The sequence below is a fragment of the Mustela lutreola genome, chromosome 2, assembly GCF_030435805.1.
Source record: "Mustela lutreola isolate mMusLut2 chromosome 2, mMusLut2.pri, whole genome shotgun sequence".
In the NCBI taxonomy this organism is placed as follows: Eukaryota; Metazoa; Chordata; class Mammalia; order Carnivora; family Mustelidae; genus Mustela; species Mustela lutreola.
In genome coordinates this window covers 51,194,462-51,217,617 of record NC_081291.1, presented here as the reverse complement: position 1 = coordinate 51,217,617, position 23,156 = coordinate 51,194,462, and the positions used below count along the sequence as shown (strand labels likewise).

Below are 23,156 nucleotides of genomic sequence, written 5' to 3'. Positions count from 1 at the left end.
TGATGCCACCAACGTTGGCTTTCTTTTTCAATATCCCTTTGGCTATTCGAGGTCTTTTCTGGTTCCATATAAATTTTAGAATTATTTGTTCCATTTCTTTGAAAAAGATGGATGGTACTTTGATAGGAATTGCATTAAATGTGTAGATTGCTTTAGGTAGCATAGACATTTTCACAATATTTATTCTTCCAATCCAGGAGCATGGAACATTTTTCCATTTCTTTGTGTCTTCCTCAATTTCTTTCATGAGTACTTTATAGTTTTCTGAGTATAGATTCTGTGTCTCTTTGGTTAGGTTTATTCCTAGGTATCTTATGGTTTTGGATGCAATTGTAAATGGGATTGACTCCTTAATATCTCTTTCTTCTGTCTTGCTGTTGGTGTAGAGAAATGCAACTGATTTCTGTGCATTGATTTTATATCCTGACACTTTACTGAATTCCTGTATAAGTTCTAGCAGTTTTGGAGTGGAGTCTTTTGGGTTTTCCACATATAGTATCATATCATCTGCGAAGAGTGATAATTTGACTTCTTCTTTGCCGATTTGGATGCCTTTAATTTCCTTTTGTTGTCTGATTGCTGAGGCTAGGACCTCTAGTACGATGTTGAATAGCAGTGGTGATAATGGACATCCCTGCCGTGTTCCTGACCTTAGCGGAAAAGCTTTCAGTTTTTCTCCATTGAGAATGATATTTGCGGTGGGTTTTTCATAGATGGCTTTGATGATATTGAGGTATGTGCCCTCTATCCCTACACTTTGAAGAGTTTTGATCAGGAAGGGATGTTGTACTTTGTCAAATGCTTTTTCAGCATCTATTGAGAGTATCATATGGTTCTTGTTCTTACTTTTATTGATGTGTTGTATCACATTGACTGATTTGCGGATGTTGAACCAACCTTGCAGCCCTGGAATAAATCCCACTTGGTCGTGGTGAATAATCTTTTTAATGTACTGTTGAATCCGATTGGCTAGTATTTTGTTGAGTATTTTCGCATCTGTGTTCATCAAGGATATCGGTCTATAGCTCTCTTTTTTGGTGGGATCCTTGTCTGGTTTTGGGATCAAGGTGATGCTGGCCTCATAAAATGAGTTTGGAAGTTTTCCTTCCATTTCTATTTTTTGGAACAGTTTCAGGAGAATAGGAATTAGTTCTTCTTTAAATGTTTGGTAGAATTCCCCCGGGAAGCCGTCTGGCCCTGGGCTTTTGTTTGTTTGGAGATTTTTAATGACTGTTTCAATCTCCTTACTGGTTATGGGTCTGTTCAGGCTTTCTATTTCTTCATGGTTCAGTTGTGGTAGTTTATATGTTTCTAGGAATGCATCCATTTCTTCCAGATTGTCAAATTTATTGCCGTAGAGTTGCTCATAGTATGTTCTTATAATAGTTTGTATTTCCTTGGTGTTAGTTGTGATCTCTCCTCTTTCATTCATGATTTTATTTATTTGGGTCTTTTCTCTTTTCTTTTTGATAAGTCGGGCCAGGGGTTTATCAATTTTATTAATTCTTTCAAAGAACCAGCTCCTAGTTTCGTTGATTTGTTCTATTGTTTTTTTGGTTTCTATTTCATTGATTTCTGCTCTGATCTTTATGATTTCTCTTCTCCTGCTGGGCTTAGGGTTTCTTTCTTGTTCTTTCTCCAGCTCCTTTAGGTGTAGGGTTAGGTTGTGTACCTGAGACCTTTCTTGTTTCTTGAGAAAGGCTTGTACCGCTATATATTTTCCTCTCAGGACTGCCTTTGTTGTGTCCCACAGATTTTGAACCGTTGTATTTTCATTATCATTTGTTTCCATGATTTTTTTCAATTCTTCTTTAATTTCCCGGTTGACCCATTCATTCTTTAGAAGGATACTGTTTAGTCTCCATGTATTTGGGTTCTTTCCAAACTTCCTTTTGTGGTTGAGTTCTAGCTTTAGAGCATTGTGGTCTGAAAATATGCAGGGAATGATCCCAATCTTTTGATACCAGTTGAGTCCTGATTTAGGACCGAGGATGTGATCTATTCTGGAGAATGTTCCATGTGCACTAGAGAAGAATGTGTATTCTGTTGCTTTGGGATGAAATATTCTGAATATATCTGTGATGTCCATCTGGTCCAGTGTGTCATTTAAGGCCTTTATTTCCTTGCTGATCTTTTGCTTGGATGACCTGTCCATTTCAGTGAGGGGAATGTTAAAGTCCCCTACTATTATTGTATTGTTGTTTATGTGTTTCTTTGATTTTGTTATTAATTGGTTTATATAGTTGGCTGCTCCCACGTTGGGGGCATAGATATTTAAAATTGTTAAATCTTCTTGTTGGACAGACCCTTTGAGTATGATATAGTGTCCTTCCTCATCTCTTATTACAGTCTTTGGCTTAAAATCTAATTGATCTGATATAAGGATTGCCACTCCTGCTTTCTTCTGATGTCCATTAGCATGGTAAATTCTTTTCCACCCCCTCACTTTAAATCTGGAGGTGTCTTCGGGCTTAAAATGTGTTTCTTGGAGGCAACATATAGATGGGTTTTGTTTTTTTATCCATTCTGATACCCTGTGTCTTTTGACAGGGGCATTTAGCCCATTCACATTCAGGGTAACTATTGAGAGATATGAATTTAGTGCCATTGTATTGCCTGTAAGGTGACTGTTACTGTATATGGTCTCTGTTCCTTTCTGATCTACCACTTGTAGGCTCTCTCTTTGCTTAGAGGACCCCTTTCAATATTTCCTGTAGAGCTGGTTTGGTATTTGCAAATTCTTTCAGTTGTTGTTTGTCCTGGAAGCTTTTAATCTCTCCTTCTATTTTCAATGATAGCCTAGCTGGATATAGTATTCTTGGCTGCATGTTTTTCTCGTTTAGTGCTCTGAAAATATCATGCCAGCTCTTTCTGGCCTGCCAGGTCTCTGTGGATAAGTCAGCTGCCAATCTAATATTTTTACCATTGTATGTTACAGACTTCTTTTCCCGGGCTGCTTTCAGGATTTTCTCTTTGTCATTGAGACTTGTAAATTTTACTATTATGTGACGGGGTGTGGGCCTATTCTTATTGATTTTGAGGGGCATTCTCTGAACCTCCTGAATTTTGATGCTTGTTCCCTTTGCCATATTGGGGAAATTCTCCCCAATAATTCTCTCCAGTATACCTTCTGCTCCCCTCTCACTTTCTTCTTCTTCTGGAATCCCAATTATTCTAATGTTGTTTCGTCTTATGGTGTCACTTATTTCTCGAATTCTCCCCTCGTGGTCCAGTAGCTGTTTGTCCCTCTTTTGATCAGCTTCTTTATTCTCTGTCATTTGGTCTTCTATATCACTAATTCTTTCTTCTGCCTCATTTATCCTAGCAGTGAGAGCCTCCATTTTTGATTGCACCTCATTAATAGCTTTTTTGATTTCAACTTGGTTAGATTTTAGTTCTTTTATTTCTCCAGAAAGGGCTTTTATATCTCTCGAGAGGGTTTCTCTAATATCTTCCATGCCTTTTTCGAGCCCGGCTAGAACCTTGAGAATTGTCATTCTGAACTCTAGATCTGACATATTACCGATGTCTGTATTGATTAGGTCCCTAGCCTTCGGTACTGCCTCTTGTTCTTTTTTTTGTGGTGAATTTTTACGTCTTGTCATTTTGTCCAGATAAGAGTAAATGAAGGGGCAAGTAAAATACTAAAAGGGTGGCAACAACCCCAGGAAAATATGCTTTAGCCAAATTAGAAGAGATCCAAAATCGTGAGTGGGGAGAAAGGGGATAAAAAGAGGTTCAAAAAGGAAGAAAGAAAAAAGAAAAAAAAAAAAAAAAAAGAAAAGAAAAGAAAATAATTTTTTTTTTTTAAAAAAGAAAACACCTAAGAAAAATGTAAAAAAAAATATATATATATTAGATAAACTAGTAAAAAATCGTTAAAAAAGAAAAAGGTAACAGTTAAAAAAAAAAAAAATTTTACCCGAAGGCGAGAAAAAAGAAAAAAAAAAAAAATGAAAAAGAAAAAATTAAATTAACTGCAAGACTAAAAAAAATCACAGGAAAAAAGCCATGAGTTCCGTGCTTGGCTTTCTCCTCCTCTGGAATTCTGCTGCTCTCCTTGGTATTGAAACCGCACTCCTTGGTAGGTGAACTTGGTCTCGGCTGGATTTCTTGTTGATCTTCTGGGGGAGGGGCCTGGTGTAGTGATTCTCAAGTGTCTTTGCCCCAGGCGGAATTACACCGCCCTTACCCGGGGCCGGGGTGAGTAATCCGCTCGGGTTTGCTTTCAGGAGCTTTTGTTCCCTGAGCGCTTTCCGTAGAGTTCCAGAGGACGGGAATACAAATGGCGGCCTCCTGGTCTCCGGCCCGGAGGAGCCGAGAGCCCAGGGCCCCACTCCTCAGTGCGCCCTCAGAGAACAGCGCCCAGTTACTCCCGTCTGCCTGACCTCCGGCCGCGCTCCGAGCTCACCGAGCCTGCGACCGGTTCAAGGTAACACCGAGCTACGAGCTTACTGTCGGCTCTGTCTCTGTAGCCAGCTTTCCCGTTCCAATACCCGCAAGCTCTGCGACACTCAGACACCCCCGATCCTTCTGTGACCCTGCGGGACCTGAGGCCACGCTGACCCCGCGTGGGCTTCGCCCCGGTTTAGCCTCTGGAGCGATGTCCCTCAGCGGAACAGACTTTTAAAAGTCCTGATTTTGTGCGCGGTTGCTCCGCCGCTTGCCGGGAGCCGGCCCCTCCCCCCGGGGTCTATCTTCCCGTCGCTTTGGATTCACTTCTCCGCCGGTCCTACCTTTCAGAAAGTGGTTGTTTTTCTGTTTCCAGAATTGCTGTTCTTCTTCTCTTCGATCTGCCGATGGATTTTCAGGTGTTTGCAATCTTTAGATAAGCTATCTAGCTGATCTCCGGCTAGCTGAAGCAGTCTCAGCTTGCTACTTCTCCGCCATCTTGACTCCTCCCTCCTAACATAATGTTTTATTGGTTTCAGAGATACAAGCCTGTGGTTCATCAGTCTTATATAATACCTAGCACTCATCGTATCACATGCCCTTCTTAAAGTCCATCACCCACTTACCCCATCTTCCACCCTCCTCCCCTCCAGCAAACCTCAGTTTGTTTCTTATGATGAAGAGTCTCTTATGGTTTGTTTCACTCTCTGGTTTTGGCTTGTTTTATTTTTTCTCTCTCTTCACCTATGATCCTGTGTTTTGTTTCTTAAATTCCACATAACAGTGTACTCTTTTTTTTTTTTTAAGATTTTTAAAAAAAGATTTTATTTATTTGACAGAGAGAGACAGTGAGAGAGAGAAAGAGAGAGTGCACAAGTAGGAGGGCAGCAGAGGGAGAAGGGGAAGCATTTTCTCCATTAAGCAGGGAGCCCAATGTGGGCTTGATCCCAGGACCCTGGGACCATAACTGGAGCTGAAGGCAGATCCTTAACCAACTGAGCTACACAGATGTCACCAAAACTAGGATTTTTATAAGTGTTATTTTCATAAAAATATTACTTGCATTAATTTTTACCAGTTTCTGTTACACAGTATTCCAAAATATACAAAGAATAATACTCATATGCCATAGCAGTGTACTCTTGAAGCATTTTTATGATGGTAGCTTTAAAATTCTTATAGTTTCAAGATTTGAGTAATCTCAGTGTTAGCATTTGTTGATTGCCTTTTCTCATTGAAGTTATCATTTTCCTGCTTCTTAGTTGATAAGTGTTTTTATTGTGTCCTGGACATCTTGACTGTAATATGAGATTCTAGCTCCTTTTAAAATATTCTACTGTAACAGGCAGTCATGCTGTTAAGGTTTAGCTTCAGATCCAGGCCTCCTTCTGTGGACTATGGTTCTAATGACAATTTAGTTTTCAGAACTCTTGCAGTGTTGTTTCAGGTCTGCTTCATTTAATTGCCACCTGGGGGGCACTCAGAAAACCTGATATTCCATATTGTGGTTCAGTTCTCAGACCTTTTTGGCCTATTAATTTAATTTTTTTCAAAGATTTTATTTATTTATTTGTCAGAGAGAGAGAGAGAGAGAGTGAGAGAGCACGCATGCAAGCATGAGCAGAGGGAGCAGCAGTCAGAGGGAGAAGCAGGCTCCCCGCTGAACAAGGAGCTTGATGCAGGACTTGATACCAGGACCCTGGGATCATGACCTGAGCCGAAGGCAGATGCTTAACCGAGTGAGCCACTCAGGCATTCCTGGCCTGTTAATTTTAGGATATTTCACATGTGAGTGGGTCAGGAATGTGTTTAGGATTTGCTGTGCAGGTTTAAAGGATGGTTACCTTCAGGTTTTTTCTCTTTGAGATCCTCACTGCAATCACTGTTAGGGGATGAGGTTGCTACCTGCTACTGGTGGGTGAGAGATAGAGATCTAGGTTATTCACTAGGTCTTTACTGGCACAGTGTTCCTGAAAGAAAAAAGCTGTCCCCAGTCTTCCTGCTACTGCTGGGGGAATTAAGGGGGTAGAATCCATACTCTACACTTATTCTCTGATGATACTTTGGTGGGCAGGAAGCATCAGCAGTGTTTAGTTGGACTAGATCAGGTATTATCAAAAAGTTTATTGGTCTTATCCTTTCATAGTCCTTTACTAGAACAAAAATTGGTTTCTTGGAGTTTGTGTGTGTGTGTGTGAGGGAGAGAGAGAGGGAAAGAGAGAGAGAGAGAGAGAGATGGTTGATGATTCTGGGCTGCAGGTTTCACCAGTGCCCAGTCTGGTATATATAGAAGATAAAGAGAAAGCCTAGGGAACTCATCATCATGTTGTTCTTTAAATTCTGAGACCCTTAGGCAGTCCATTTTCCTCCTTCTATCTTTCATAATTCTCTTACAATTGTCTGTTATTATATTACATCTAAGAGTTTTAGTTATACTTAGGAAGAATATGAGGAGAGGTATGAGTCTTAGTCCATCTTCAGAACTAGAAGTTCTTGTTAATTTTAAATTTCTGTTCTAGGTGCAAACACATGTAGGAATATTTTCTTAGTGAATTAACCCCTTTATCATTATATGATTTCCCTCTTTTTTTTTTTTTTTAAGATTTTATTTCTTTATTTGTCAAAGAGAAAGAGAGAGAGAGCAAGAGAGCACAACTGGGGAGTGGCAGGCAGAGGGAGAAGCAGGCTCCTGTGGGGCTCCATCCTAGGACCCTGGGATTATGACCCGAGACAAAGGCAGACGTTTAACCGACTGAGCCACCCAGGCATCCCTGTAATTTCCCTCTTCATCCCTGACAGCATTTATTGTTCTAAGGTCTGTTGTGCCTGATATTAATAAAGCTATTCTATGTTTCTTCTAATTAGTATTTACATGACACATTTCTCCATACCTTTATTTTGAACCTATGTCTTTTATTTAAAATGGGTACTTTGGGGGTGCTGGGGTGGCCCAGTCAGTTAAGCATCTGACTTCAGCTCAGGTCATGATCTCAGGGTCCTCAGAGGGAGCCCCACATCGGCTCCCAACTTAGCATGGAGTGTGCTTGTCTCTCTGCCCTTCTCCCTACTCATGCTCACTTTGAGTAAAATCAAAGTAAAAAAATAAGTAAATAAGTAAAAATAAGTAAGTAAAATCTTAATAAAATAAAAAGGATTCTTTGCTGAAAGCATGTAGTTTGTTAGGTTTTTTAAATCTAATATGCATTTTCTATCTCTTATTATTGCTTTTAGATCATTTACATTTAATGGAATTATTGGTAATAGTTGGCTTTACAGTTAAAGTCTTCCTAATTGTTTTTTGCTTGTTTTATCTGCTTTTGTTCCATTTATTTATTTATTGGTTCTCTTTTGGACTGAGTATTTTTTTTCACTAATACATTTTATTTCTTTGGGTTTATTTTCTCTTTTTAGAAAGTTTTAGTGGTTGACCTGCGGTTTGTACTAGATACCTTCAAGTAATCACAGTCTACCTTCGAATGATATGCTTCATTTGTAGTATAAGAACCTAACAACAATGTAGTCCCAATCCCTAATTCTTTGTGTTGTTGTTGTCATGAGTTTTACATTTTTACCTATGCTGTTAACACAATAATCTTGTTTTCCTTTAAAAGGACAGTTATCTTTTAGAGAGGTAAAAAATATATATATATATATTTTGTATTTACTTCATTTTTACCATTTCTAGCATTCTTCATTTTCTCTTATAGGAAGAGATAAAGAAGACATAAATTTCTTGTTTCGTATTTCCTCTGCTTAAGCATATTTCCTCTGCTTAAGCAACTTCCTTTAACGCTTTTGTGGTATAGATCTGCTAATAATACACTCTCTGTTTTTGTTTGTTGCAGAAAATCTTTATTCCTCCTTCACTTTTGAAAAATATTTCCATTGAGAGAGAATTCTGGATTGTCAGGATTTTTCCTCTGTGCTTTTAATTCATTACTCCATTGTCTTCTGGCTTGAATAGTTTCTGATAAGAAGCATGATATAATGCTTGATTTTTCTTTATGTAATATACTCTTTTTCTCTGGCTCTCACAGATTTTTCTTTCTCAGTGTGTATATATGCTATTCTTGTATTTTTGTTTTGTTTTGTTTTGTTTTTGCATTTATTCTGCTTAATGCTCCTTGAGTTTTTTACATGTGTGGTTTGATGTCTTTTTTTAAATTTGGCAAATTCTGGCCACTAGGTCTTCAAATATTTTTTCTCTTCCCTTTTCTTCCTCTTTTGGGATTTCTGTAACATGTATGTTAGACTTTTTATTATTTCCATAGTCTTAATGCTCTGTATATAAAAGTGTATATTTATGTTTAGTACATTGGAGTTTGAGTGGATATCTGCTAAGAATTGGATTCACATTAACAAATTAATTTTCATATTCCATTGGGACTGCTATTTATACCTATATACTTAAAGGAAAGAGCAAAATTACTCTTACGGTTGTCTTCAACTGTTCTGCATGTGTAAGAGTTCAGTGTTTTATTCCATGTTATTTTTGTAATCTTTTATTTTGAAATAACTTTGGACTTAGAGAAAAATTATAAGAATAGGACAGGGAGTTCATGTATACCCACCTTTTGCCTTTAGAGTTAACACCTTATATATCCATAGTATAATGATGGAAACCATGTAATTAACATTGGTTGTATGTCCTTATTTTAACAGCTGCTGAAATAGTTCAAGAAATTGAAAATATGGAGAAGACTAGAATGCGTCTTGAAGCTAGTAAACTCAATGAAAGTGTATGTTGATGGTCTGTTTCATTATCTGCGTAGAAATGATGGAAAGAAAAATTGAGTGCCCCCCCAAAATTAAAGATTGCCAGAATTAAATCTGTTCAATAGGAAATATCCTGGAACACATTTCCATTTAATGTATTATTGCAGCTTATTTTTAGCACAGAATTCTGTCCTTTAGCAATCTTCTAGGACAAAATACAATTATAGTCCTATGGAAAAAGCATATGTCTGTACATCAGGTGACCTTGATATTTGTCCTTTCTCTGCTGGTTGTGTTTGATAAGCTCTTTAATATCTGTGGGACTTAGGATCTTCGTCTGTAAAACTCAGGAATTGAACTATATGATCTCTAAGATCCTCCTTTAGTTCTGGCATTCTGCATGTCTATGATTATATTGATGGAGAAATTAAGTAATTGTAAAACTTTATGAAGATTGAGTATCTGTTGAGCTTATTGAGGGAATCAGAGACTTAAAATTCTTCACTATTGCCTTCCTCTAGCTTGATGGTCCAAAACTTGAGGAAAGGATACCAAAGAAGAAAATAGTCATTGTGTCCTATGACACTGGAGGAAGTGTTTGGGGCTCTCCCAAGTAGACTTTTTTTCCTAGACCATCGGTAATGTGTCTGTAAGGAAAGCTACAACCTTAGGGAAGTAAGTTTATAATCAGATAGTAGAAAAAAAATGAGATGTTCATTGACTTTATCATTACCTATGCACTAACTATAAGATGGAAACTATAATGAATCCTATAAGTAGATTTCTGATCTTTTAAGTCTAAAATTTTCAAAAGTGGAAGTAGAAATTTAAAACACTAAAATCTTAAACTGTCATATTTTCTTTATATGTTCTTTTTCCAGTAGACTTGGAGAAGTTAGGTTGGAAAAGGTAGAAGACAAGCAAGAAAATCTGCCTTATTAATGATCTGCTAAATGCTTTTTCAGTCTTGTGGTTTCAAGTGTTACTAGTTGTATTAATGAATGTGAAAAATTAAATATTGAAAGTAGAAATTTAATTGATTATTGTGTTAATAGTTCATCTTAGCCTTAATCTGTATATTAGTGTTGCATTTTCTGCAGATGAGAAAACAGTAGTGAGTGAAAGGTATACTTATTATTGTTATTCAAGGTAAATCCACAGGAGTTATTCTTCCTAGGTTTATATATAACAGAGATAAAGAGATTATTTTCCCCTATTTTAAATATCCACATTTGAGATTTTGTATTAAAGTTTGTATTACTAATTTTTGTTTTGGTCATATTTTAAATTTTTAATTATTTTTTTTTATTATTTTAGATAATGGTTTTTACAAAGGACCAAACAGAAAAGGAAATAGATGAAATTCACAGTAAATATCGTAAGTTGTGTGACATTTTCTTTATTTACAGAGAACTTGGGTTGTAGATTTTCATCTTAAGTAATTTTTTAAAGTAAATTTTTATAGTAATGTTTGATATAAACTTGTTAAGCAACTTAAGCAACTGAATTTTAATTGAGTTTTTATTCATTGACCTTTTTTGTAATTCTGTGTGCCTGCTTTTTGATTTCTAACATTCTTCTTTGAGCTTATCACTAAGCACTTTGCAAAATATTAATTCGTTGCTCTCAAAGCATCTCTGTGAAAATAAAATGGAATTAAAATGGAAACGTTCCTGACTTTTTATCCTGTTCTCAGGCCACTCATTGACAACACTTCTTTGAAGAATTTCAGCACTTTTGTGGCTTCCAAATTTGTGTCAAAAATATTTTTCATTTTATCAGTTATTACCAACTTCTAAGTTACTTCTTTTTCCTTATTAAGCCTTTGTATACATCTTTTCCAGGGTCAGCGCTTTAATGTTTTTGTCAGTTTGGCAGCTATATTGCTTGGTTGGTTGCATTTTTCGTTTAAATTTAAATTTAAGTGCCTGACAAACAGGTATTTAATAAATATTTATTGAATGAGTATTTGGCATGTGATAAGTTTAAGTTGTGCTAAGAGAATTTTGTTTTCTTCTTTTAGTTATTGGGCTTTGTGTAGGTTCAATAGTGATCTGTTTGGGGAGGGAGGAATGAAGTACACAGGCCCTAGATACACGTCTCATGGCCTGTGCCTAACTAGAGTAGGAAAAGAAGCCTTGAGTATTCTTGGACCACAGACAAAACAACAAAAGTGACTTTTATTCTCTTGTTAGAAAGTGTGATGGGAGCCTCCTTAATCAATTTTTGGGAAGTCAGTGTGATTTTTCTTGAGACAGGAGATTGAGACTATCAAATGATCACTGAATTGCCAAAAATAAGCCCTGTAAAAATAAGGAAACCAGAAAATCTGCTTTTAGAGAAAGTAATTTAAACCACTAAAAGAATGATACCTTACAGTGCCATACTGAAGAAAATGTGGATTAGATTTAGGCAAGAAAATATACAACTATCTATTGCTCTCCATTTACAAGACCAGTGCTCTAACCCCTGAGTTATGGAGCCTCCATTTACATATCTAAAAGAAAGTCTAACTTTACTAGATAAGTTGTATTAAATTAATGCATTTCGCCCTAAAATAAACCTCTGTATTTAGTTAAAAAAAATACATGAAATGGACAATTTCCTTGAAAGATACAAATTACTGAACTGTATTCAAGAAGAAGTAGATAAGCAAATTGAATTTGCAGTCCGTGAAGTAATGCCAGGTCCAAATGCGTTCACTGGTGAATTCCGTGAAATTTGTAAAGAGGGTAGTATTATCAATATTATCAATTCCATACATATTCTGCTAGAAGATTGAAATGGAAGGAATACTTCTTACCCCACTTAATGAGGCTGAAGTTTCCATGAAAGTACAAACCAAAGACAGTATAATAAAAGTTCTTACTAGTATTCCTCATGAACATGGATACAAAAATCCTTAACAAGATTTTAATAAATTAAATCTAGCAATACATATAAAGGATTATACATCATAACCAAGTGGGATGGATCCTAATAAGGCAAGATTGGTTTAATTTTAGAAAATTAATCATTGTAATTCACTGTATTAAGTGACTGAAAAAAAACACTCAATGATTCTCTAAGTAGATGCAGAATAAGCATTGAACACCCATTAATGTTAAAAACTTGTACTAAAATAGAATTTCTTCAATCTGATAAAAATATCTATAGGAAACCTACAACTAACATCATAATTAATGATAAAATAGTAAATACTTTTCTTCTGATTAGAAGCGAGGTAGAGGTGTCCATTCTTACCTCTTTTGTTTAGCACTGTTCTATAGGTCCTAAACATTATGAAGAAGCAGAAATAAATAGGATACAGATTTGAGCAGAAGGAGTAAAACTTTATATTCATAGTCAAGATGATCATCTTATACTGTTTGAATCATAAAAGATAAAGCTTAAAGAAAATGTGATAAATTATATTTCAATAGAATTAAACCTTTACTCTTTAAAAGGCAAATATGAAAATGAAAAATCAAGCTAAGGATTGTGAGAAAATATTATAAAATTTATATTTGACAAAGTACTAGTGTCTATGTTCTATATTCTATATATGTACTATATTCTTTAGAACTCTTACAATTCAGTAAGATATAGGCCATACTGTTTTTACAAGAGCAAAAGATTTAAACATTCTTCAGCAAAATAGGTATTCAAAAACCAAATAAACACATGAAAATATATGGTTAGTCTTATTAGTCTTTAGGAAAATATAATTTTAAATGAAACAATACTACCAAAAAAATAAATGATACTATGTAGTTATTTTAACTGAAAAAAAAACAAGAAAGGATAATACCAAACCGTTGGTCAGGATGTGGAGCAAATCAGATTTGATGAGATATAATTTCCAAAAAATAAAACTAATCAGTTGTAATGAACAATTTGAAGGATATTATTGACAAATATTATAGCAGCTTATTCATATTATCCTAAACTAAGAACAACCTAAATATCCATAAATACATTATGATACAGCCATATACAATGGAACAATACTTAATAAAAAAGAATTAATGCTACACATAGGATTCAACATGGAGGGATGTCAACAACATTGTTGTTAAAACACAAGGCAAACTGCATCCTGAATGACTCCATTTATATGAAGTTCTAGAAGAGGCAAAGATTAGTAATGAAACTAGATTGGTACTGCCAGCTGCTGTGGCTGGAGGAAAAGGGAGTCACGAAGGAACTCTCATAGGTGACCTAATTCTTCTAATCTTCTATTTCATGATTGCATTGGTAGTTACATGACTGCATATTTTTTATTTTTATTTTTATTTATTTATTTATTTATTTATTTGACAGAGATCGAAAGTAGGCAGAGAGGCAGACAGAGAGAGAGGGGGGGAAGCAGGCTCCCTGCTGAGCAGAGAGCCCAATGTGGGGCTCCATCCCAGGACCCTGGGATCATGACCTGAGCTGAAGACAGAGGCTTTAACCCACTGAGCCACCCAGGCACCCCCGACTGCACAATAAAAAAAAATGCATCAGATTGTTTGCTTAAAATTGATGAATTTTACTATGTATAAATTATTTCTCAGGAAGTCTGGCTTTAAAAACTTAGTGACAAGAGTGGCATTCTTTTCTATTTCTACAAATCTCTTTGATATCTTGCTTAATAGAGGATATCCTGAGTCTCCTGTGAGCTTCTGCATTAAACTGTTGCCATGTGGGTTTTTTTTCATTGAAGTATGTGAAAAATATCCAGCCTGATGCAGATAGGTAATTGAAAAGAGGGAAGTATTTCAGTAGATTTTTAAGGTGATCATGGATATTCTTGGCAAGTGTTATTTCAGAAAGGTTATTTACAATGGAATTTGAAATCTGTTAATGAAGTTTCTGTCCTCTATTGCATAAAAGTCCACTGGTCTTTCATGTGCTTTGAATGGACCTTTTACCTGTGAATGATTTTGTAGTATCATTTGTTGGTTATTTGGAAAATACTGATTCATTGAGTTGCAAATCTTTGCATGTTTATATTGCATTTATATTATATAATGTAAAAAGTAGCATTCCTTAGTTTTATCACCAGTCTTTTTTTTTTTTTTTTTAATTAACATATAATGTATTATTTGTTTCAGGGGGACAGGTCTGTTATTCATCAGTCTTACACAATTCACAGCACTCACCATAGCACATACCCTCCCCCATGTCTATCACCCAGCAGCCGCATCCCTCCCACCCCCCTCCACTCCAGCAACTTTTAGTTTGTTTCTTGAGATGAAGAGTCTCGTATGGTTTGTCTCCCTTTCTCACCACCAGTCTTATCAGAAAAGTTAAGTACGGGAAGTTGTCCAAATGGTGGGTACAAGTTATCCAAAATTCTGATTTTCCTTGAAAGCCATTCTTCTATATTTGGCAGCAAATACTGTTAACTTGTTTTTCCTGAAGTGACAACTTCCTTCCCTCATTCATTTTTGAGAAAATATATTATCCAAGTATGAATAATCACAGTTTGTCTACTGTTCTTTCAAATAAAAACAATGTTCATTTAAAAAGTGGCTAATTTAGCTCAAAACTCAAATAATTACACAGATGTTTCTGCAGGGCACTTTGGGTATATAGCAGAAGTGCTATATTTATAGTTCTCATTTTACCTCTGAGGTTATTAAAAAGGTACTCCAGGGTCAAAATTTAATAAGATTAATAATTTTCTTACTGCTTCATCAAGGATATTCTTAAGTAAGATTGACTTTTTAAAAAATGGGTAGTATATGGGCATGTAGAATATAGTAATTACTGGTACAGTTCAGGGTCACTTCCTTGGCTTATGCTAAGACACTCGCGGTTTTATCTACCATTACTATTGCACTGTCTGTGCAATATTTTGTTACACATATGTCAGTGTAACAACAAAAAATGCAAATAAAATAGGTTTTAACCTCATTTGCCCTCTGAAAGAGGCTCAGAGATCTTCAGCAGTCAACCAGTACACTTGAAATTCTGCTGTTTCAGAGTGTAGAGGATGGGTGGGGAGGCAGCGGAGAGAACTGAAGGAGTGGCCTGGAGATAGGAGTAGAACTTCGCAATGTGGTATCAGAAAATCTAGGAAAACAGAGAGTTTCAAGAAAGGAGATATGATGAATTGTGTCAGATGCTACTGTAGAAGGTTGAGTAAGATGGAAGGCATCAGTACATCTCACAACTCAAGTGCTACACTAACTTTCGCAAGAACAGGTTCATTAGAGAGGAGGCATCAGAAGCACTCTATGTCGGCTGAAACACATTGGAGGCGAGGAGGTGAGACTTAAGGTGGAAAGGTGGACAGCTCTTTCGGGGAGGTTTTACTATGTCAGGGAGAGCAGAAAAATGAGGGCGTAGCTGGAGGTGGGTGTTGGTCAAGGGATGGTTTTGTTTGTTTTTCAAGTTGAGAGATAACAGTGGCTTTCAGATCTTTTTTGACTGCAGCCCACAGTGAGAATTATATTATATTTATTTTAAAGATTTTTTTTTTTTTTTAAATGTGTCAGAGAGAGCACAAGCAGGGGGAGCAGCAGAGGGAGTGGGAGAAACAGACTTGCCACTGAGCAGGGAGTCAGACATGGGGCTCAATCCCAGGACCTCAGGGTACGACCTGAGCCAAAGGCAGATGCTTAACTAACTGAGCCAACCCAGCACCCTGAGGATTATATTTTAGATATAATTCATTACATAATTTATTGTGAAATAAAAGTTTCACAAAATAATATTTACCCTTCTCATTTTTTAAAAGATTGTATTGAGATGTTTTTTTTTTTTTTAAAGATTTTATTTATTTATTTGACAGAGAGAAATCACAAGTAGATGGAGAGGCAGGCAGAGAGAGAGGAAGGGAAGCAGGATCCCTGCTGAGCAGAGAGCCCAATGTGGGACTTGATCCCAGGACCCTGAGATCATGACCTGAGCCGAAGGCAGAGGTTTTAACCCACTGAGCCACCCAGGCGCCCCTATTGAGATGTTTTCAAATGATGTTTGCATTCCCCTTCCCCCAACCTTAAATGGCCCTAACCTTAGAAAAAATTATCTTCTATCATTTTTCTCTCAAAATTTCAGTGACTTTGAAAAAAATATAAGTAGTGTGATAAATATGTTCCAAAGCCTGTTGGTTATGCTTATCCAAACCACCCATATTGCATCCTACTTTCTGTCTCTCTCTCTCTCTCTCTCTCTCTTTTTTTAAAATAAGACTTTATGTTTTTAGAGCAGGGAAATGTTACAGAAAGTTCCCATATATCCCCCACGCCTACACATGCATGACTTCTCCCATTATCAACAACCCCCACAAGAGGGTACACTTGTTATAGTTGATGACCCTACATTGACACATCATAGTCACCTGAAGTCCATACTTAGGGTTCATTCTTGGTGTTGGAGAGTGTTACAATGACATGCATCACTGTGGTATCCTGCAGAGTATTTTCACTGCCCTTAGAATCCTTTGTGCTTCATCTGTTCATACCCTCTGCTACCAAACCCCTGGCAACCGCTGATCTCTTTATTACCTGCATAGTTTTGCCTTTTCCAGAATGTCACATATTTGCCATCATGTAATACGTAGTCTTTTCAGATTGTCTTCTGTCACTTGGCAATATGCATTTAAAGTTTCTCCATGTCTTTTCATGACTTGATGGTGCTTTTCTTTTTAGTTCTGAATAATATTCCCTTGTCTGGATGTACTAATAGCTTATCCATTCAACAACTGAAGGACATCTTAGTTGCTTACTCTTTTTTAAAAAATTTAATTTAATTTTTTTTTAAAGATTTTATTTATTTACTTGACAGAGATCACAAGTAGGCAGAGAGGCAGGCAGAGAGGGGGTGGGGAAGCAAGCTCCATGCTGAGCAGAGAGCCCGATGTGGGGCTCAATCCCAGGACCCTGGGATCATTACTCAAGCAGAAAGCAGAGGCTTTAACCCGCTGAGGCACCCAGGCGCCCCTTAGTTGCTTACTCTTGCCATTTTTGATGTACTCTGGCACTTTCCATACTACTCTTATTATCTCATTAAGAAAAAAAATGCTGGTCTATACCTAATTGTTTTCATAACCCACATTCTCACTTCTAGCAGAACAGTCTCAGGTGTATTTGTATGCCAGTGGGAAAGGTACATAAGAGGAGGAAATTGTTGATGTGAGACAGGGAGAGGCTAAGTAAGCACAGGTGCTGACTCTGAGACAACCTTAGTGATGGAATCCAGAGGATAATTTAGGGCTTGGCTTTTTTTTTTTCTCCCCAAGAGAATAGATCTACACCTTTATTTATATACTTTCCAATTACCTTGAATACATGAGGGGTACAGCCTCACAGGGATTCTGTGACCAATGGCATAGCAGGAAGGTTGCTTCGGAATTTCGCATGAACCATGCCACTGTTTCCATGAGCACGAGTTACCCTTCCTCTGATTCCTCTGGTTTTGTTTGGCTTGCCACCAGCAGTCACTGTGGTGTTCTTTGTTTTGTACACATAAGCACATCTCTTGCCTAGGTAGAATTCAGATTCATCTCTAGCATAAATAACGTTTAATTTTAAGAAGAGCTGTGTGTTCTCTCTGGTTCCAGAGACCCGGCTTATAGCCAGCAAAAATGGCCTTGGACCACAGCCTCCAGAGCTATTTGTCGTTTTAGGAGTCCTGTTCCCAGCAGACCTCCACAGGTTCCAAGATGGCCAGGTGTTGGCATTTAATTGCTGCAAGGACAGTTACTTCTCAGTCAATACAAGGAAGATAGAACGTTTGTGCACAGATGAAGGGATGGTAGTTGGAAGATGACAGGGCTCTGGTTAGAATGTTCCTGTGTTTTCAAAAAAAAAAAAAAGAATGTTTCTGTGTTTCAAAGTAGTGTGAGGCCAGCCGAGAAGGGAGTGTTGCAAGTGTTGCAGGTCTGGAAAAGTGTGACATGGTCATTTTGGAGAATAGTAAAGCAGTGTTTGCTAAAGAAAGGTGAGAAATTTGTACAGCAGTGTTGAGTGCCCATTTTAGGCTTATGTCATGAATTTACAGTGAAACTGGTCAGTTCAGGGCTAAATGAATATGCCCTTAGTGAGTGTTAGCCATTACTGTTACTCTCTTCTCCATCCAGGTTTTAGATGCTTGGGTCTCCTAGGTGGTTGGTGAAAAAAATGCATGGGATTTTACTTTGGGAGACACTGACTCCAAACTTGTTCTGTGACTTAAAGTAGTTAAGTGAGTATCTCAGTATCATCCTTTTGGAGGATGAGTCTGTCCTATTCTTGTGACATCTTGACTTTGGTCTTGTGTACCGCAGGGTTTGCAGGCAGATCCAGAGATGCTTTGGCTGTAGAAGCTTGTCTAAAAAAGTAGTTAAGGGGTGGTAAAAGAGCGAAGGGCTTGACTTAGAGAGGCGGAAAGGGTGATAGAATTCAAGTATTAAAAATCTTGAAGAATATCAGTTGGTTGAATGTGGGGCTTATTCATCAGCTTCCAAAATTATCTCAGCCACTTAATATTTTTAAGAGGTAAATTCAGGGCATCTAATTAGCAGAACTGAGATTTTAAACTCTAAAGTACTCCTTGCCAGATGGCACAGCTCCTAAAATGAGGTGAAGAGATGAATGGGAACAATTTTATTAGTCATAATCTCTTAGCATTGTTCATCTTTTGAGCAGAGGTTATTGGACTCTTTGAGCTAAAGCCAGAGGAGTGGCTACCATTTACTTCTAGCTGTAGGGGTAATCAGATCAAACAGAAAATCTCTTTTAAACCAGGGCTTTTATTACTTCAGAGGAGAAGGTCATTAAGCCTTTTTAACTCTTAATGAGATTACTTAAGCAAGTTTCTTAAGTATTTCTTACACCCATAATTCCATGTATGCAATGGCCTTCCTGGGAGAAGACCTAGACCAGATCTGACCAAATTTCATAGACCTCACAGTGCTGGGTTACCCTTGCCTAGCAGAAACCATATAGTGATGGTGGTGGTCTCCCACTGACTCTGGGGAGCTGAAGGAAGTATAAAATAATTATCCTCAAATGCACGGAGTTAAATAGGACCTGAAAGAAATCACCTAGCTTGTTTCCTAGGTAGGATCTCACCTATTTCTGAAGAGCTAACTTTTACCAGTAATTTTTATGGCCAGCCCAGATTTCTTTTGCTGGATTTTTAACCAAGCCAACATGTCAGTTTCATGGGGAGTTTTACATGTATTATGCACATAAATATATTGGGATTAGGAGCAGTCTCTCCTTAATGTCCAAAGTACAGTCACATTTATAGGTCAGGAATATTGAAATCAATGTGCAAATGGAGGACTGGCTTCTTTCACAGTGGGGAGGGAAGTCAGTTTGACCCTTCGCCCTGCAGGATTTTGCATGTCTGTAGACAAGAATCATTTTCCGTTGCTATCAGTTACCTACAATTTACAGAATTGTAACATAGCTCAAAGGCAACGAATGCCTGGAATCTTGGAAGGGTAGCACTAGGAAAGGCATAGTTTTCAATAAAAGCACAAATTTTTTCTTACACTCATTTATTCTTAATATTGTGCCACAGGGAAAGTGTTGGTTACTGTATGAAAATGGTCTCAAAACATGAATTATTTGCAGTATGACTCTAAAATACATTTTTACAGGATTTATGACATCATTTTGAACCATGACTTAAGTGTATGAGGGTGCTAGATAAGTCAAATGCAACCTCAGCTGTCTGAACTATAGTTCAGGATTACAAATAGATATCCTAAAGGCTATGCTCTAACAATGCCTGGCTATTCTTTATTGAGTAAATGAATGTACATTAATAATGGTGACATTGAGATTAGGCTTACATTATCTTCAGATTATTAAAGTAGCACGTGTTATTAAGATTGATGTAATTACGATATCCTGAGATAAGGTGGTTGGGGGTAAGAGGTGGATGTTAGAGGGATCTTTTGGGATATTAAAGGGATCTTCGCAAGAAACGTGAAGGTGAAAGGGAATCCAAAAGGATATCCTTTGTTTTTATAATCCAACTTTCCTGGAGACTTCTGCTTTTATACTCAGATAGTGTTCTTCATGTTAGTACTCTTTTGTTTCTTGGGTGTTAGAATGGTGTCTTTTGGATATATTTAAGAAAGTGGTATCTTTCGGGCTTTATCAAAAGCCTTTCAGAGTATGAGGTTTGGGGAGAAAACCTATAGTAGCAAACTAGGAATATCCTGTTTCCATGTTTGTACCTGAGGAAAGGAGAAGATAAGAAAGTGAGGTTTCCATGACCCCTAGCTCTATGTATTTTTCTGCTTTCCAGTTTGTAAATTTATTGCAAGTGATTCCCAAGGATTTTTTTTTTAAAGATTTTATTTATTTATGAGAGAGAGAGAGTACCGGTGAGTAAGCGGGGGTGGAGGGCAGAGGGAAAGGAAGAAGCATACTCCCAGCTGAGCAGGGAGCCCAGCTTGGGACTTCATTTTGGGACCCTGGGGTCATCACCTGAGCTGAAGGCAGATGCTAAACCCACATATAACTGAGACACCGAGGTGCCCCAACAAGAATGTTCTTGAGCAAGTTTGTACACATCTTGATACTTAGTATGTCAGCATAACAAAAATACAGCTTTTACAGTCCTTGCTTTACTGAGAAGATCTTTTGAATTTTAGGTAAAAAACATCAGAATGAATTTCGGCTTCTGGTGGATCAGGCCAAAAAAGGATACAAGAAAGCTGTTGAAATATCAAAAAAAAAAGTAACAAAAGAAGAAGATGGATCTACAGAAAAGCTATTACCTATTTGCGTTGGTAAGAGACTAAATAGTAACTAAAAACAAATGTGTTGAATTTCACTATTTATTTTAAGTTTTTATTTATTTAACTTAGAGCATGTGTATGTGTGAGAGCAGGGAGAGGGGCAGAGGAAGAGGGAGAGAGAGAATCTCAGGCTGACTTCTGCTGAGCACAGAGCCCAACACAGGCTTGATCTCATGACCCTGAGGTCATGACCTCAGCCAAAACCAAGAGTTGGACTCTTAACCACCCAGATGCCCCTGAATTTCGCTATTTGTTTTTAATATGAAAAGAAAGTAAAACAATGGGAATTTACCTTTTTATTAGATATCTGAAGTGGAAAAAGTATTTTTAGACCTACAGCTGTTGTTGAATGTAAACTAAGTTTGTTACTGTGGGAAAAATGATTGGGAGATGCCATGATGACAAGTTTCTAAAATCTTTGGTTTAATGGTAAATAGGAAGTTTCTTACTTGTTTCAGCCTAAGGATGTTTTTTAGGTGTAGGATTTATTGCTGCACATCTTCAAATATTGTACAAATAATTTATTTTTATTTATTTATTTGACAGGGAGAGAGAGAGAGCATAAGCAGGTGGAGTAGCAGGCAGAGGGAGAGGGAGAAGCAGGTTCCCTGCAGAGTAAAGAGCCTGACATGGGGCTCGATCCCAGGACCCTGGGATCATGACCCAAGCTGAAGGCAGTTGCTTAACCAACTGAGCCACCCAGGTGTCCCATATTGTACAAATAATTTTTATTTTAGAATAGTTTTTGTTATAGGTCACTGGTATTTTGGATGGAATGTTCTGCTAAAAAGTCTGAAGCTTATAAACTTCAGGTAAATTCCTATTGTTTTACTTTCTTTTCAGATTAAAAATAAATAGTGAAATACAGCATGTCCTTAATTTGGGTCCATTTTAAGTTTGAGATTAATATCATATTTCTCTTGTCAGGGCTTTGGGCCAATGAACAAAACAGAATCAATGGAGGAAAGTGCACATAAAAATTCCTTTTTTTTCCTTTATTGTGATAAACGACATATAATATTTATTATTCTAACCATTCATAAATGTACAATTCAGCAGCATTAAATACATTAAGAATGTTTTATGACAGCCACCACCATCCATACCAAAACTTTTTCATCATCCAGCGTAAGCTCTGTACCTATTAAAAATAGTAACTCTCTTGCCCTTTCCCAGCCACACTCTGGTAATCACTGTTCTATTTTCTGTGTGAATTTGCTTACATTAAGTACCTCATATAAGTGGAATCATGTTAATATTTGTCCTTCTGTATCAACTTATTTCACTAAGCATAATATTTTCAAGGTCCTGTTGTACCAAATATCAAATTTTATTGCTTTTTTATAACCAAAAAATATTCCATTGTGTGTACATGCCACATTTTGTTTATCTCTTCATCTGTAATGGGTTTCACCTTTTGGCTATTGTGAATGATGCTCTATGAAGATGGGTGTTCAAATATATGTTCAAGTGTCTGCTTTCCATTCTCTTGGGTATATACCTAAGGATGGAGTTTCTGATTCTTAGGATAATTCTCTGTTTCCTTTTTGAAAAACCACAAAACTCTTTCCAAAGTGGTTGTACCATTTTACATTCCTGCCAGCAGTGCTTAATGATTCCAGTTTCTCTATATTCTTGCCACACCCATTCCTATTTTTTTTTTTTTAACCATAGCCATCAAGGTAGGTGTGAAGTGAATATCTTAAGGTTTTGATTTCCATTTTCCTAATGACTAAAAATGTTGAACTTCTTTCATATACTTACTGGCTGTGTGGAAATGTCTATTCGTGCCCTGCTCATTTTTCATTTGGTTTGTTTGGGGGTTTTTTTTGTTGGTTTTTTTTTAAGGAACTCTATATATTCTGGATATTAATCCTTTTCCATGTATATGACTTGCATATATTTGTAAATATTTTCTTGGTTGTCTTTTTGCTTTCTTCATAGTTTTTTTTTTTGTCGCTCAAAGGTGCTTAATTTTGATGAAGTCCAATATATCCATTTTTTTCTTTAGTTACCTGTGCTTTTGGTGATATACATGAAATTGTTTCCAAATTGTTCATGGAGATATTTCTCTTTGTTTTCTTCTAGGAGTTTTATTGCTTTAGCTTTTAATGTTTAGGTCTGTGATCTTTTTTGAGTTAATTTTGGTGTGTGGTGTAAGGGTCCAACTTCATTCTTTTATGTGTAGATAAAGCACCAGTTTCTATAAAGACTATCCTTTCCAAAGAGAATGCTCTCGATATTGTTGAAAATGAATTGACTGTATATGTAAGGGTTTATTTCTGTACCCTCTGTTTTACTCTCTGGTCTGTATGTCTATTCTCATGTCAATACT

The 23,156-nt window shown here is 36.8% G+C and overlaps 1 protein-coding gene and 1 pseudogene across 1 annotated transcript in view; one reads left to right on the top strand and one right to left on the bottom strand.

Moving 5' to 3' along the window:
• Window positions 1-23,156, top strand: part of RAD18 (RAD18 E3 ubiquitin protein ligase) — a 112,532-nt gene that overhangs the window by 50,455 nt on the left and 38,921 nt on the right. Inside the window, exons 8-10 of the mRNA XM_059161578.1 lie at window positions 9,055-9,131; window positions 10,426-10,486; window positions 20,675-20,812. Of these exons, the coding sequence (XP_059017561.1) occupies window positions 9,055-9,131; window positions 10,426-10,486; window positions 20,675-20,812 (276 nt within the window). The remainder of the gene's footprint in view (window positions 1-9,054; window positions 9,132-10,425; window positions 10,487-20,674; window positions 20,813-23,156) is intronic.
• LOC131826025 (large ribosomal subunit protein eL33-like) lies at window positions 15,313-19,694 on the bottom strand (annotated as a pseudogene).